The 15,333-nt window shown below is 50.7% G+C and overlaps 2 protein-coding genes across 13 annotated transcripts; one reads left to right on the top strand and one right to left on the bottom strand.

The window, feature by feature from the left end:
- Positions 1-2,077: 2,077 nt before the first annotated feature.
- On the top strand, positions 2,078-14,958 carry BSCL2 (BSCL2 lipid droplet biogenesis associated, seipin). 12 transcript variants are annotated; one of them, XM_043451308.1, is made up of 13 exons: positions 2,078-2,125; positions 3,237-3,365; positions 5,032-5,244; positions 6,794-7,110; positions 8,334-8,415; positions 11,791-11,934; positions 12,807-12,941; positions 13,125-13,222; positions 13,805-13,946; positions 14,085-14,151; positions 14,328-14,417; positions 14,515-14,595; positions 14,723-14,958. In XM_043451308.1, exons 3-13 carry the CDS (start codon positions 5,152-5,154, stop codon positions 14,863-14,865), a joined length of 1,392 nt encoding a protein of 463 aa, XP_043307243.1. In that variant the 5' UTR covers positions 2,078-2,125; positions 3,237-3,365; positions 5,032-5,151; the 3' UTR covers positions 14,866-14,958. The 12 variants fall into 12 exon arrangements, with proteins under 12 accessions (XP_043307243.1, XP_043307242.1, XP_043307245.1 ...); XM_043451307.1 differs by lacking the exon at positions 2,078-2,125 and adding an exon at positions 2,696-2,788 and having other exon boundaries at positions 2,998-3,365; XM_043451310.1 differs by lacking the exon at positions 2,078-2,125 and adding an exon at positions 2,712-2,788.
- GNG3 (G protein subunit gamma 3) lies at positions 3,124-5,149 on the bottom strand. The gene is made up of 4 exons (XM_043451320.1): positions 5,009-5,149; positions 4,427-4,645; positions 3,926-4,025; positions 3,124-3,651 (listed from the first exon to the last, which is right to left on the bottom strand). The coding sequence occupies exons 3-4, from the start codon at positions 4,022-4,024 to the stop codon at positions 3,523-3,525; spliced, it is 228 nt and encodes a 75-aa protein (XP_043307255.1). The 5' UTR covers position 4,025; positions 4,427-4,645; positions 5,009-5,149; the 3' UTR covers positions 3,124-3,522.
- Positions 14,959-15,333: the final 375 nt, after the last annotated feature.

The following is a 15,333-nucleotide window of genomic DNA, read 5'->3' as shown; positions in this document are numbered from 1 at the left end:
TCCAGCTAAGGGTGGCTTTCCTCTTGCAGAGCAGCTTCTCCCTTCCCATTCTACCCTGCTTTCACTGGGGAACCAGCAACACCTTCACTCAGGGTTTGTTGGCTTACTTAAGTGCTTGCTTTTACTAAGAGTTTGAACCATTGGTGTAGAAGAAAATAAGTTATAACTCATGACTTCTGTGTTTTTGGCCTATCCTAAAACCAGTTGAATGCGTGAGGTTAAATGTAGGGTTGTCCATTTAGGGGCCACATACGTTTATTTGTGAGTAATTCCCACTTAGGGAAGCCTTGGTGGTTCAGTGGTGAAGAATCTGCCTGCCAATGCAGGAAGCGCGGGTTCAGTCCCTGGGTCCGGAAGATCTGGAGAAGGAAATGGCAACCCACTCTAGTATTCTTACCTGGAAATCCCATGGACAGAGGAACCTGGTGGACTACAATCCACAGAGTAGAAAAAAGTCAGACATGACAGCGCCTAAACAACAACAAATTACCACTTAAAAGGAAGAGCCTGCTTATTCAGCAGAAGGGGTTTGACGGGGATTCTTTCCTAGTGAATTTGTAGAATGAGAAGGTAACTTTAGCTGACAAAAGCATTTGTGTCACTAGCATGGAACTGACCTTGATTGTAATTTCTAATAAATGGTCAGGGACTTATTAAGGCTGGGATACCACAGGCTTATGACATGTAGGGTTTTGAAGTAGTGATGATATAGTTACTGCTGTAACTCCTCCCTTTGGACATGACACAGATTCTCACCCTAGAGTCATAGCTTCGAGCCCAAAGGCTCTCCTTGATCTCAGTGTCTGCCCATTCTCTAGGATTCTTAAAGTTACTCAGCGTTATAGTTACTCATTTTAAGTGGTTATTTATAGCTTATGTCTTGTCTCTAGTAACCTCTAATCACCCCCACCCCCACCTTTTCCCTAACTAGGGCTGCAGACATTCACCTCTAATCTGACAAGTATGAAATTTGAGTATGTAGAAGAACTGAGCAGAGGCTGCTTTAAAAAAAAAAGAAAATCGAGATTACATTTTTTGAGATTACATTTTTTGAGTACTTCTGACTATGAAGTCTGAGCAGATGTAGAAATTTTCACTTACTCCTCTGGAATTTGCCCAACACTGTGATAACAGGAAAAGAGAAAGATTGTTTTATGCCCTGCTTGCCATTTAAGCATGTATAGTACAATCAAATTGTTAGATATTTAAATGCCTGCTATATGCCAGACACTGACAGGATGCAGAGATTTAAAAAAAACTTGATCCTTCGAGGAGTTTTCAACAGGCACTAAGAACTAAGCGGGCTTCCCTGGTGGCTCAGATGGTAAAGAATCCACCTGCAATGCGGGAGACTTGGGTTCTATCCTGGGTTAGGGAGATCACCTGGAAGAGGGAATGGCAACCCACTCTAATGTTCTTGCCTGGAGAATCTCCATGGACAGAGGGGCCTGGTGGGCTACAGTCCATGGAGTCACAAAGAGTTGGACACGATTGAGCGACTAAGCACAGCACAAGAACTAAACAGGTTCCTGAACAGAATCTGGGTAGGTCCCCACTTCAGGAGGGAGACCAGGTTACTTTCTCGTTTCTTCCTGTCTAGGATGAGGGAATTAAATATCCCCAGGACCTGTTAGGGCTCAGGAATTCAGCAGCAGCTCCCCAAGTTCACTGGGTACCCCTGTAGCCTGTGGAGACATCCACAGGAATCTAAGTTATTCCCCTGGTTTCCTCTCTATTCTCCCCGTGCTTGTCTTTCTGTGTGAAAGTGTGAGGAAGCTGGGGGTGATATGCTTTCTCTAATACAAGTCACCCACACCTACTGCAAAGCAGCTCCTGCCCCTGTGTATCCCAGGACACAGCATGAGCTGATCGAGGCTTCCCCGGGGAAAGGATGTATTCCTGAATGGGGGGTGGGGAATCTTAATCCATGAGGAGCAGAGATCCTGAGACTACGACCTTCTCTGCCTTGGCCTTGGTCCCACCTCCTTATGTCCCTTGGAAGGAAAAGGCTGCTAGAAAAAGTATTCTGGGGCTTTATAAACCTCTGCCGAGGCTGAGCCCAGGAGGCGCTCGTGAGACAAGCCTCTGGCCGGTCAGCTTGCTGGCTGGACCACTACGAGGGGTGGTAAGCGAACCAGGGGCGGGGACATTAATCCTAGCGGATGTGACAGAATAGGCCTGAATGGGAAGTGGGAGAATAGCAAGCCCCAGTTCTACCAGGAAGCCAAAACTGAACAATTTAGGGCTTATCCAACTCCTAGGGAGAACAAGAGCCAGCCAAGGAACAGCACCCCCAAGCCGAACGGTGCGGGAATTGTCACACTTGTGTTTCCGCTCCGAAGGAGCTTCCACTAAGCAAGCTGTAGGGACCCAGATTCTCATAAAATCCACGCGTCAGGCGCCTACTATATCGGCGTGCTTGCCGGGGTTCCCTTGTCCCAAGATCCTTGGTTATAGCCGCCCGTGTGCCTTCACCTGGATCGGGTGGACGTCGACGTCCAGCCTCCGGGCTGAGGAGAGGCTGGCGAGGACACAGGCAGCCATTTTGAGACACATGAGCACGGAAGGGACCATATTGAGACCTCCGGCTGCCTGGGGCCGCCATTTTAAGTATGGGACCGGCGGAGAAGCCCTGTACGGTGAAACGCTGTGACGCGCGGCCGCCGTATGGGCGCGGGTCCCATGGCGGCGGCCATCTTGGGGGGGGGCTGCTGTGGGCGCAGCCATCTTAGAAGTAAAACCGGCCCCTCCTCAGGAACTGGAACTGAGCTCCTCCCCGCTCCCTTGGGTACCTCCTGTCTTCGACTTCCCTCGGGAATCCCTTCCTAAGTTTGTCCGGTTCGGTCTGTTTTCTTTTTCATTTGTCTTCATCGCGTTCTTGTGTACGTGTAGGAGTGCTCTCTGTAGCCTCTGAGTGCCCGTTGGTAACAATTCTCCCACTTGAGACGCTTTCTCTTGCTCGCCATCCCCTCTAACCCGGCGAATCTCTGATCCTAGAGAATGTCTAACGCGCTTTGACTGGCCCTGTTCCCTGGTTATGGCAAGCCTTTCTACCTGTCGCACCCACCACCAAATCTCTTGACTGATGAGCCTCTCCCCCCAAGAACCGTAACACAGGAGCTGTCCTCTGAGACTCTGGATGACTTTATTCTTCACATGGCTTTAGCCTCCCAATAGCTCCAAGGTGAGACTGAGAGCAAGCACCCAGCCCATCCCTCTCTCCATTGTCTGAGCAGGTCACAGAGGGAAGCCGGCGGGACGCTGACAGAGTCTGACAGCCCTTCTGTGGGTGGAGTACGCGTGCCCCGAGTCACAGGGTGCTTTGGGTCTGCCACAGGGGGCGAGGAGATGGAGACGGCAGACAGGTGACGGAGGGCTTGGGCTTCGGATAACCTCACAGGGTTGGGCAAGGGCTAGGGGTGGGATGCAGGGGTCCTCGGGGGCTCACGACAGTTACTGACATAAATAAGGAAGGGCCCGGGAGAGGGAAAGGTGAAGAGTTGTGAAGAGGAACAGGGCAGCTCAGAGGAGAGCACAGAAGAATTTCTTCTCCCGGAAAGGGTTCTCCGAAGTGGGCACAGGGGTGATGAGGGGGTCCTCACAGGCGTGGGCATCACAATAAGTCATCAGGTCTGCTGCTGCCTTGGACACCTGGGGCACAGCCAGGAGGGGAATTGTTAGACAGAAATCCCGAAGGGGGCTGCAGCCTCCTTCCCCAAATGGATTATCTTTTGCCATCCTTAGGACTCCTTAAGGCAGTCTTCTCTTCCCTCATCACCCACAGAGACATGGAGCCAGCTTTCCTTACAGATGCCAAGACTCCTTCCATGATCTCAAGGAGTCAGTGAAAGAAAGCCTCTCTTAGCCTGAGGTTTGGGCACCTAGGTACAGCCTGCCAACTAATGGGATCCAGGGCCCCACCCACCTTTATCCGGCACAAGCTGGCTTCGATCTTAAGCTGTTCCACCATCTTGCGGGCTTGCCCAATACTCATAGTGCTATTCACAGGGGTCTCCCCTTTCATCCTGGAGAAAAGAGACAGCTCAGAGCGTGCTAGGGGGCCCTGCACAATTTCAGCTGAAGGCCCCGTTCCCCCATTACGCCTCATCAACCATTGTAAAGCTGGGTCATATACCCTAATATTTTACTCCCCCCTTATTCCCAACCTCCCTGGCCTTTTCCATCTCCCCGTTCCTCAGCTAAGGAAGCGGAGAAGTGGAATGAGATGCTCCCAAACTCCTACAAGGCCTGCGCTACAGATCATCAAACATATGAATGACTGAAGGCTTTACAGCCCTCAAGCTATCTCTGTTCCTAGCTCTGAAAACCACAACTAGAAAGAGACCCACCTTAACAAGGAGGGCACATAACCCCCACCTGCCCCCTTAAGCCCCAAAGGGAGAAAAGCAGGATGCTCCCTACTCACCTGAGGCCACAGGCAGCGACAGTCCCGAGGAATATGATCAGTGGGGTGCACCAAAACCTTCTGCCTGAGATGGGTACCCCACCTTGCAGGGAGTTGCAGCTGAGAGTATCTGACGTAGCAGCAGAAGCAGCTAAAACAGAGAAGGCCACTGGGGAGGGTCAGGTCAGAGGCCAATGGAGGGCTGGTCCGGGTTTCTGCAGCTCCAGCACTGGCTGATACCTGAAGGATGAAGGATGCTAGAAGGAGCAGCTCAGATCCTGGCGTATACCAACTGTCTGGCCAGTGGGGGAGCCTGGCTGCTGCCTGCAGCCCCTGTGCACACCCCCACTGTTAACGTTTCACTGCCTGCCCTTCCCCATTGCAGGCATCCAGAGTCTGGGCTAGAGCCCTCCCCAAAGGAGCTGGAAGTAGCTGAGTCCCAGGCAGACACCCCCCTCAAATGGGGTGGTCTGGACCTGTGACAGCCCCTGCAGTGAAGTCAGTAGAGACTGCGTGAGACCCTGCTCATTTGAAATTCTGACATCAGCTGGGCAGTCGCCCCCTCCATCCCTCCTCCCTCTACCCTGACACAGCATTTAGCACCTGAATCTTCGTTTCTCTTCCAGGGACCCTCCATTCCCCATATCCAGGAAAATGTGATGAGCTACAGGTTTCAGCTTCTAGATCACCACTTAACATTCTAGCTACAAGTGGAGAATCCAAGGGCAGCAAGGTCCATCAGAAAGATGTCTGAAGAAATGGCAGACCAAAGAGAAGAAGGAGAAGCTGGGGAAAAAGAGGCATGCAGAGACCAGATCAAAGAATCCGACAAAGAAGAGGTAGGGGAGAGTCGGTGGGTGTTTCTGGAAATAGATGGACTTCCTGGATGCGTGTGTGTGTGTGTGTCTGTGTCTGTGTGTGTGTGTGTGTTGGTTTGAGAAATTGCCTCTTACGTCTGCAGCGTTGTGCGTGGTGCTGTGGGGAGTGCAAAGATGTGCGCAACACTGACCTTACCCTCTGAGGGATCTTGTTTGGGGTGAATAGACATATACAAAATAGAAAGTGCCACCCGCCAAGACCTAGTCTAGATAATGCGCTGTGGGAACTCAGAGAAAAAGTCTGGTTAGGGTCGGAGGAGGTCGATGACGCGTCTTTAAAGCTGGAGACAAATCACGGGCCTGAAATGCTACCACTCTTGTGAATAGGGGCCAGTCAGCCCCTATTGCGTGATGCCGGCGCATCACGCAAAATTCCCAGGTACCCGCAGATTGCAACGTTCCCGGGGTGAATGCTCTCTGCCTTGGAAGCCCACGGGTCCAAGGAGATGTGCGTAATAAAAATCAGCGCCTGTCGGACGCCCGCCTCTCCCCCTTTTGGGGGTTAAATGACTGATAGTGAAGGTGTAGGCGGAGTGCCGCGATTGCGGCCTCGAGAGGCTGGCTGAGAGGGATGCTGCTGATTCAGCATTTCCTGGAGCATATCTTGGAGCCTGGAGGGAGACGCCTATACGCTTTGGTTTTGGTTACCAAAAGGGGAGGGGGTAACGGACCACAGAGAGGGAGAGTGCCGGGTGCTTGGAGGTGGGAACCTGGCCGTCTGGAAGGCCCCGCCCCCTGCGCCGGGCCCCGCCCCGGACAAGGCCCGCTCCTCTGCGCTACAGAGGCGGCCGGCGGAAGGGGGCGGAACTTCCCTGGGAGGCGGAAGTGCCTTCTCGCCGTTGCCCTGGCAGCGCGCGCGACTGGTGAGTCTGCGGAGCTGACGCTGCCGGCTGGATGGTTTCTATGGTGGTGCGGTTGCGTGGGGTCTCTGGGCGACGCTCCGGTCACCTAATCGGAGGGGTCTGGCGGCGAGCGGCCGTTGGCCGCAGGACGCCCTGTCGGGCGTGGAGCGCGGTCTTGTCTGGGAGCGAGCGCAGCGCCAGGAGGAGAGAAACAACTCGGGAGGCAATAGTAGCTGCGCTTGAGGTTGCTGGCTTTGAGTCCGGCTGTGCGACCTTAGACAAGTCGCGAATTCTCCCCGTGCAGCCACCTCGCAGTGTGGAATCGTGTGTATAAATCCGCCTTAGAAGAATTTTAAGGCGTTCATCCTCTGTATGTAATATGTTGCTATGAATGACCATCAAAGTGGCCTGTCCTAAAATCAGGTGACCCGAGGATGGGTTCAGCTGAGGAACTCTAGCACAGGGGGGTGGTGAGAAAGCTCAGTGGAGGATGGGAAGGGATAATTGGCTGAGAAACACAATCAGTTGGAGAAAAGCCATATGAAACAAAGGCTTTGCTATGTCTTGCTGTCTCTGGTTCCTCAAAGCCATTCTGGTCAGCGTGTCTTTTTTGTCCTCACCTCCCCCGTGAAACGAGCCATTCTTTCCCCTTCTCGGTCTTTTTCCAGGAACCACCAGCTGCTTCGTCCCATGGCCAGGAGTGGCGTCCAGGTGGCAAAGCACCTAGGAACCCAAAGCCTGAACCCGGGGTCAGACCCCCTGCACTCCCCGTCATGGTCAATGACCCACCAGTACCTGCCTTACTGTGGGCCCAGGAGATGGGCCACGTCATGGCAGGCCGTGCCCGCAAGCTGCTACTGCAGTTTGGAGTGTTCTTCTGTACCATCCTCCTCCTGCTCTGGGTGTCTGTCTTCCTCTATGGCTCCTTCTACTATTCCTACATGCCGACAGTCAGCCACCTCAGCCCTGTGCATTTCCACTACAGGTGAGAAGGGTCTTCTATCAAAGTAGAGGAATCCTGTGAGAGAATTTCTGCAAGTACCATTGGCGCATATTGAGGAAAACCCTCTTATTTACAGAGGAGGACACTTGAGCCTAGTGCACTTATATTGATTTATAGCCCAAGGTTGGGCCAGGTCTGGGCTGGTAGGGCTCTAGGGCCCTAGTCCTGTCTCTGGTTACTGAAATCTGGTTTAAAAAACAAACCAAAAAAGCCCTCTCCTAGACTGTCATTATGAGGGTCAATTCAATTTAGGCTGGATCAGACCTCTCTCAGGGGTACTGTAGACTTTTAAGCTAACCCAACCTCTCAACTCATCTCAGAACTAATCTGGCCTTCAGTAGAGAAGATATGAGGAAAGCGGTATTTGCCTTTCATATCACTTCTTCCCACTGCTCATTGTCTGCTGCAATAGAGCTTATGAAAACAAGGTGTCTAGGTTCACAAACTCCCAGAGTCCTACTTGTCTGAATCCTCACTTCCTTCCCATTTTACAGATCCTGCCAAATTCTCTCCCCTTCTTTTAAAAATTACTACAGGACCAATCAAGAGGTGCTGATAAGGAGACTATTATCAATGGTCCAAAGTTGTTTTTTTCTTTTTTCTTTCCATGTCCTGAATCCCTGGTCATGAGCCATAATTTCTAAGGCAGAGCTGCTTAAACTTTTAGTAGGCATGGATCTCATGAAAGCTATGGCCCTTCCTGTCATAAGAACCTACTTATTGATACATGCCCATGTGAAATTTTGCCTACAATTGGAAGGGTTTGTGAGCCTCTGTGGGTCCCTTTGGAGGAGTTTTCTCGAACTAGGCCCCAGACCAGAACTTTGGAATCAGAATCTAGAGGGGTGGTACCCAGGAATCTGTTTTATTTTTTTAGGAATCTGCATTTTTATCAGCTTCCCAAGTAAGTCTTTAGAAACAATTAAGTCTGAAACTAGTCAGCTAAGTGTCCATAGGTTTCCATTTAAGAATGTCTACCTTCATGAGAAGAAATAAACACAAGTAGCAGAGAGAGAATTTAAAAGACTCATTCTAGTGTCTTGAGTCTCCTGGCTGCACTTCTTCTCCGTCTCTATAACAGAGAAGGATACCTGTTCTGGAAGAAAGGATGGGGGACAGGAAAGGGAGTCCCAGGGGCCCAGGAGGTGTGTGGATAAGTAAGGCAGACTGTAACTTAGCAGAGTATCATCCTCATTCTCATTTAGGACGGACTGCGAATCCTCCACCTCCTTACTCTGCTCGTTCCCTGTTGCCAATGTCACACTGGCTAAGGGTGGACGTGATCGGGTGAGTATGGGAACTGAACAGAGGTTTCATTAGAGCTCTGATGACTTGAAACAAGAACACTTGGGAAAGACCTTGATACCAGGGACTGAGTAACAGAGACTAAAAGGAAAGCTTTCAAGGAAAGGGAGGTTAAAAAAAATTGAAGTCCAAATGAATTGAATGGGTTATTCTTTCCTCCTTAAATTGTTTCAGCCAGGCCATATCTGCTAGATAAAGGGGTGTTTTGGATCTAAAAGAACTTAAAGAAACCAGCTATCTCACTGAACTAGGATGGAATCCACCCAAGAATTTTGAAAGTATGTTGTTATGACACTATTGAGAGATACACGTAACCTTCCATTACAAAGGGTACTGTGCCAGAGGACTGGCCAAATGCCAGTATATCTTCAATAAACCTGAAAGCCCTGGAAAATGCAAAGTAGGAATGCATCCTTCTTTATTAGGGAAGTTGGTTGAAGCTCTGCAAAAGGGTAGGATCCCAGAACACTTCAGAAGGACCCTGGAGGATCAACAGCATTTCTGATCACCAGAGTATTTTGACTTGTCAGCAGCATAATGAAAAGTAAATCAGTGGTCAAACTAAAAGTTTAAAAATCATTTAAAAATGATTTTTCAAAAATTGTACTTGGGAGGATACTGACCTGAAGATAGAAAATACGGAGGATAGAAATAAATGGTCACTCTGAAGGGAGGAATGTAAGCTATAGAGTTTTGGACCCCCTGGGGTTGACAATACAAATAACCCGGAAGACTGTGTATCTTGTGACACCTTCCCATGTGCCGCCAGAGTGCCGCTATCCAGAAAGCTTACCAGGTGGGATGAGTGGATCCCAAATGGAGATTTCAAAGTGGTGAAGTGGAGAATTTCCTGGCAGTCCAGTGGTTAGGACTCCGCACTTTCACTGCCGGGGGTCCTGGTTCAAATCTGGTTCAGGAGCTAAGATCCTGCACGTTGCACAGCATGGTCAAAAAAAGTGGTGGAGTGGAGTGTTGGGCATTGTGAGACAGAGGATTATCTATTTAGTTCTGCTACTCAGGAAAGTAATGTGGAGAGTACTATAGAATATTCTGTGAAAACATCGGTTCATTGTGTTTTTGTGGCTCAATAATAATAATAAATGGAATATATTGAGAGGGGAGTAGAAACAAGGTCACAGTACATCTACACCTGGGATGGTGCATGCTGTTGTGTGCCTTCCTGTTGTAGATAGTAATGGTTGGTGACACAGGGAGCCTAAAACCATCAGGTACCAGACTGCTGGGTGAGGAAGGAATGGAAGGATGAAGGGTGAGGCCCAAGTTCCCCAATATTGGCAGCTTGATCATTTCATTGATTTCTAGTGAACATTTTTGAATGAGTGAATGAAATAATGGGTCTATTTTGTGGGTAACAGCTTGTTTAGAAGTAGATGTTGTCCTACTTCAAAGAGCTCACAGGATTGATGGAAATCTCTACATTGCATTAAGTAGCAAAGATGCAGTTCCTGTATTTCAGAAGCATTTGCAAAGAATTAGGTCTTCTGGAGACTATGGCGATGGTGAGGCTCAATGTGGGAATGGAGATTTCTCCATCAGGCAGACAAATGTGAACAAAGGCAGGAGTCCTTCACAAGATTCTGGTATTAGCAATTTTTGGATCCCCTTGGAGGAGATGACATAATTACTGGCTTAAAAAGAAACAAATATATATATATGTGTGTATATATATCAGTTCAGTCGCTCAGTCGTGTCCAACTCAACAACCCCACAGACTGCAGCACGCTAGGCCTCCCTGTCCATCACTAACTCCCGGAGTTTACTCAAACTCATGTACATTGATTTGGTGATACCAACACAAAATAAATAAATATATATTTATTTTATATATATATATATTATATATATATATAAATCTTTATTGCTATATAATTGGAATAGTATGCAAGTCACCCATTCAAAATGTACAGTTCAGTCGTTTTTAATATATTCACAGCTGAGCAATAGTCACCATAATCAATTTGAGAACATTTTCATCACCCCAGAAAAAAACTCATACCCAATACCTAGCAGTCACTCCCCATTTCCCTCCTGCTCACCCAGAGAACTACCTGTTTTAATGTTTCAAAGAATTCAGTGAAGCAACCAGCTTAGATTACTGGCCTCTACATGGGAGTAGGACTCTCATGGAATCCATTTTTTTCAAGACAGTCAGACTGAAGGGACTTCCCTGGTGGTTTAGGGGTTAAGACTCTGCACTTCCAATGCAAGGAGTGCGGGTTCATTCCCTCGTCGGGGAACTAAGATCCCATATGCTGCACAGTGTGGTCAAAGAAACGAACAACAACAAAAAGGTAAAAAAATAATAATTCAGACTGAAAATAAGAAAGTATATAAAGAAATTTTGATCAGTGGATTTTCACCTGTTACTCTCGGGATAAAATGCTCAAAGTACCTTCATAGCAATAAATCTAGATAGTTCACTATTAGGGTTGTGTGCATTTGTGCTAAGTTACTTCAGTCGTGTCCAACCCTGTGCAACCTTGTGGACTATAGCCCACCAGGTTCCTCTGTCCATGGGATTCTCCAGGCACAAATACTGGAGTGGGTTGCCATGCCCTTCTCCAGGGGATCTTCCCAACCCAGGGATCGAGCCTGGGTTGGCAGATTCTTTACCATCTGACCCACCAGGGAAGCCCTCACTATTAGGGTTAGGGCACTCTTTTTTTCAAAAAAATTTTTTTTTTAATCCATTCCCTCTTTGGTTAAAATGAAAAGCTTTACCGTCACCTCTGTAATCCTTGTGGATCACCCTGAGGGGGTCATGCACAGGACAAGCATAGTCAAATATAGGATTAGAGGAGTATAGGAATGGTCAGGAATAACTAGGGTATGTTTGGTGGCAAATCTTTAATCTTTTGAGCTTAGTCCCAGTGAAGATGCCTTCCCACTGTGAGTCTCAGGGAGAACCAAGGTAAGGGACCCAGAAGGACACAGTTACTGTGGGAGAGCTAGCTAGGGAAATGGTGAGTGCTTTTGGCACTCTGCTAATTAGTAATGTAAGTGAAGGCAGGCTGGGCCCAAGGGGATGGCCTCACGGGGACAAAGAGGCCTGAGTCACAGATGGCCCAGTTGGCACCATGACGGTTCACTTTTGGAAAAGAAATGTGACACAACTTTTCTGGAACAGAGTGATTCAGGAGTGTAGATACTGAACATCTCAGAAGTGAGAGGGATTCAGCTACCAGAAGGGGGCAGCACCTTCTTGGGAAGAGGGAGATTTGAGAGGCCTGTTTTGATAGCGGAGGAAATTGTATTTGGAGGGGTAGCCGGGAGGTGGGACAGGGACAGTGCAATTAAAAAAATTTTTTTGAAAGAGATGCCGACCACCTTGGGCAGGTACTGATGTATGGACAGCCGTACCGCGTTACCTTAGAGCTTGAGCTGCCAGAGTCTCCTGTGAATCAAGATTTGGGCATGTTCTTGGTCACCATCTCATGCTACACCAGAGGCGGCCGGATCATCTCCACCTCGTCACGCTCCGTGAGTGTCCATGGCCTGTCTAGGAGGTTGTGGAGAATGATGACAGATGTCAGAGTATCTGGGTGGGGCTTCAGGAGAAAACATTCTGAGGTCTGAGACACAGACATGGACACTTCAGCATGGCAAGAGGTGTCAGTTTACCAAACCAGATAAACGCCCCCTCCCCCGCCCCGGACATCCGATGAGCACACCCATCTTTGGGGCTAAAGTCTGAAGAGTGGTGCCGCCCTGAAAACGGGCTTTTTTGGAGCCAGCGAGACCAGGCCTCAAGTCCTCACTCAGAAACATACTAGCTGAGGGCCAACTTACTTAACCCCTTGAAGCAAATATAGTAGTAACTCCCTCATAGACTGGTTTGGGATTCCATGAGGAAATAGTGGGTGTTCAATAAATGTTAGACTGCGTTTCTTAATTGTCAACAGAACCATCTCATGAAGCAAATTCCTGAATGTCCACATGGGGGAAAAAAGCCTCAGATGGTACACTGGCGTGTGTACTAGTTCCAGTGTACCAGAATAGATGGTACCCTGTTCTAGATTATAGAACCATGCTGGGGAAAGGTAGATGACAGATGGTGTGGGGCTTCACCTGGGAGGCTTTCTTAGAAGAGGAGACTTTGTTGTATTGGAACAGAGACATGTGGTTGGGAAGGGCAGGGCAGGGATGTCTTCAAACTTTTGCAATGATGGGGTCGAGACTTGGGGCATGGTAGGAAGTGAAAGGGAGTAGGGGACCTAAGGAAGAAGCCGCCTTCATACCCTGCTCAGGGGTGGTTTTGAGGGTGGGCACCCATGCCCAGCCTCTCTTCCCTGTTCAGGGGTGGTTTTGAGGGTCGGCGCCCGTCCCCAGCCTCTCTTCCCTGGCCCTGGCAGGTGATGCTACATTACCGCTCAAGCCTGCTCCAGATGCTCGACACACTGGTCTTCTCTAGCCTCCTGCTGTTTGGCTTTGCGGAGCAGAAGCAGCTCTTGGAGGTGGAGCTATACCCAGAATACAGAGAAAACTCGGTAAGGAGAGGAGGAGGACAGGAGACAGCCCTCCCCACAAGCCCAGAATTTTACCCGAGGAGCTTCCGGGCTCGGTCAGGAGGGACCGCGGTGGAGGCTGGAAGCGGGCCTCAGATTGGGCTGGTAAGCGTGACAGCAGGATCCTGACCTGATGTGCTGCCGCCACTGCCCTCCCGCCCGCAGTATGTGCCGACCACTGGAGCCATCATCGAGATCCACAGCAAGCGCATCCAGATGTACGGAGCCTACCTCCGCATCCACGCCCACTTCACTGGGCTCAGGTGAGGCAGTGCCCACGTGGCCTGGGCAGCCCTCGTGGGCCTGTCCTTAAGTGAAGAGGGTCCTAAGCAGAGGTGACGGGCTTTACCTGGGCCTCAGGTTCTCAGCCCTGGCTGCACATCACATATCAGGAGCCTGAGGAACTTTTAGAAAAATACCAATGCCTGGGCCCCACCCCCAAGACTAGGATTTGTTACGGTCCTATCTGGCTGCCAGACTTTTTTTTTTTAATATTTATTTATTTGGCTGTGCCAGCTTTCAGTTGCAGCATGTGGGATCTAGTTCCCTGACCAACCAGGGATCGAACCCAGGCCCCCTGCTTTGGGAGTGGAGTCTTAGCCACTGGACCTTAGTCAGGGAAGTCCCCAGCCATCAGCCTTCCTGAAAGCACCCCAGGGGGAGGTCATGTGCAGTCAGAGTGGAGAAATGTTCTCTTGAACCGCTGGCTCAGCGGGTGGGAGGCAGAGGGTGGAGACCAGCTCTCAGCAAGCTCTAGTGAACTGCCCTAGAAATTACTTCTGGGAGATGAGAAGGCTGGCACTCCCTGGTAGCTGTACTCCCCTCCTGTCTACTCCCTGCTTCAGGTACCTACTGTACAACTTCCCGATGACCTGCGCCTTCGTAGGTGTCGCCAGCAACTTCACCTTCCTCAGCGTCATTGTGCTCTTCAGCTACATGCAGTGGGTGTGGGGGGGCGTCTGGCCCCGGCAGCGCCTCTCTTTGCAGGTCTCAAAGGACCCCTTCCTCTCCCCTTCATGGTTCTTTGGGGAGTGAGCCGGGGCGTGTTGGGGGCTGGGGCAGAAGTGTTCAGTCACTCCGGTGAGGGAAGGCAGGCCTTGCTGCTCAGGAGTTTCCCCTCCACAGGTAAACATCCGAAACCGAAAACGCTCCCGCAAGGAAGTCCAGCGAAAGATCTCTGCCCATCAGCCAGGTAGAGGTGATGGCTGGGGGCTGGGTGGGGGTGGGGGGGGGGCTCCTGCACCATCCAGAATGAGGCTTTAGGTGCTCGCCTGCTAAGCTGAAGGTCAAGAGAAAGGCAGGACGGGGTGACGGCACTGCCATCCAGGCACAGCCACCCTAGTCCTGTCCTGTCCTCTACCCCCTTTGGAGGCACAGGGCCCCAAGGCCAGGAGGAGTCCCCCCAGCTGTCACCTGTTACAGAGGACGGTGAGAGCCACGTGGATCCCTCTGGGACAGGTACGGTGCAGCCGCCCGGCCTCCTTCCTGACTCCTCCTTGGTCCTCCCCTTCAGCCTCCTCCAGACTGACCTCTGTCTTCCCCCCTGGGGCTGCAGAAGGCCAGCTGTCTGAAGAGGAGAAAACAGACCAACAGCCCCTGAGTGGCGAGGAGGAACTGGAGCCCGAGGCCAGTGATGGTGAGGGACGCTGTGCGGCAGGACCTGGGGGGGCATGTGGGCAGGGTGGAGGCTACCCTGGGCGGGGGCAGGGGCCCCTGGCCTGGAATTTACCCTTTCGGATTTCATTTTCTCTCCCCTGGCCCAGGTTCAGGCTCCTGGGAAGATGCAGCTCTGCTGACGGAGGCCAACCTGGCTGCCTCTGGCTCTGCCCCTGCCCCCGAGACCGTGGGCAGCTCGGAGCCCTCTGTGGGCTCCATCCGACAGCGCCCCATCTGCTCTAGCTCCTGAGCGAGTAGGGCCGAGTCCCCACATGCTGGCCCTTTTCCACCTGCTCCCTTTCTCTCTCCGGGGCTCCCCCAATAATAAACTATTTTCGTGCCAGCTGCCTCCCTGACTCTGAAGTGGATTCAGGGTCATTTAAAAACCTGGTGTTCCCCAGGCATTCCCCGCCCTGACTGGAGGAGGTGGTCTTGTCAGGGGCCACGGATGCAGAAGACCTCTAGGCCCTGGACTATTTTAGGCACAGCTGTTTCCATTCATCAGCCTGGAAGTCCAGGGAATGAAAACCTGCCCACTCAGTCCTCTCCCTCTGGGGAGGGGGATAGCATAGGGCGGGGCTGCAAAGCTGGGATACATCATTCTGGCCTCTGAACCCCTCCCTTTCTCAATCCGCGGGGAGGCAGAAGGCAGGAAATGACTGCCATGGATGTGGTATGATTTTTACCGAAACAGCATTTTGTGGCCCAGGCCCCATGC

Source organism: Cervus canadensis, chromosome 29 (genome assembly GCF_019320065.1).
Source record: "Cervus canadensis isolate Bull #8, Minnesota chromosome 29, ASM1932006v1, whole genome shotgun sequence".
NCBI lineage: Eukaryota > Metazoa > Chordata > Mammalia > Artiodactyla > Cervidae > Cervus > Cervus canadensis.
Note: the sequence above shows the minus strand (reverse complement) of the source record. Positions and strands in the feature narration are given on the sequence as shown.

What these genes read in the sequence shown, in the direction of transcription:
- GNG3 (XM_043451320.1), bottom strand. Translation starts at nt 4,024, where the DNA reads ATGAAAGGGGAGACCCCTGTGAATAGCACTATGAGTATTGGGCAAGCC. An exon ending in CCAGCTTGTGCCGGATAAAG is followed by an intron (nt 3,652 to 3,925) that starts GTGGGTGGGGCC and finishes GCTGTGCCCCAG; the next exon opens with GTGTCCAAGGCAGCAGCAGA.
- BSCL2 (XM_043451308.1), top strand. Translation starts at nt 5,152, where the DNA reads ATGTCTGAAGAAATGGCAGACCAAAGAGAAGAAGGAGAAGCTGGGGAA. An exon ending in AAGAATCCGACAAAGAAGAG is followed by an intron (nt 5,245 to 6,793) that starts GTAGGGGAGAGT and finishes GTCTTTTTCCAG; the next exon opens with GAACCACCAGCTGCTTCGTC. An exon ending in TCTCCACCTCGTCACGCTCC is followed by an intron (nt 11,935 to 12,806) that starts GTGAGTGTCCAT and finishes TGGCCCTGGCAG; the next exon opens with GTGATGCTACATTACCGCTC.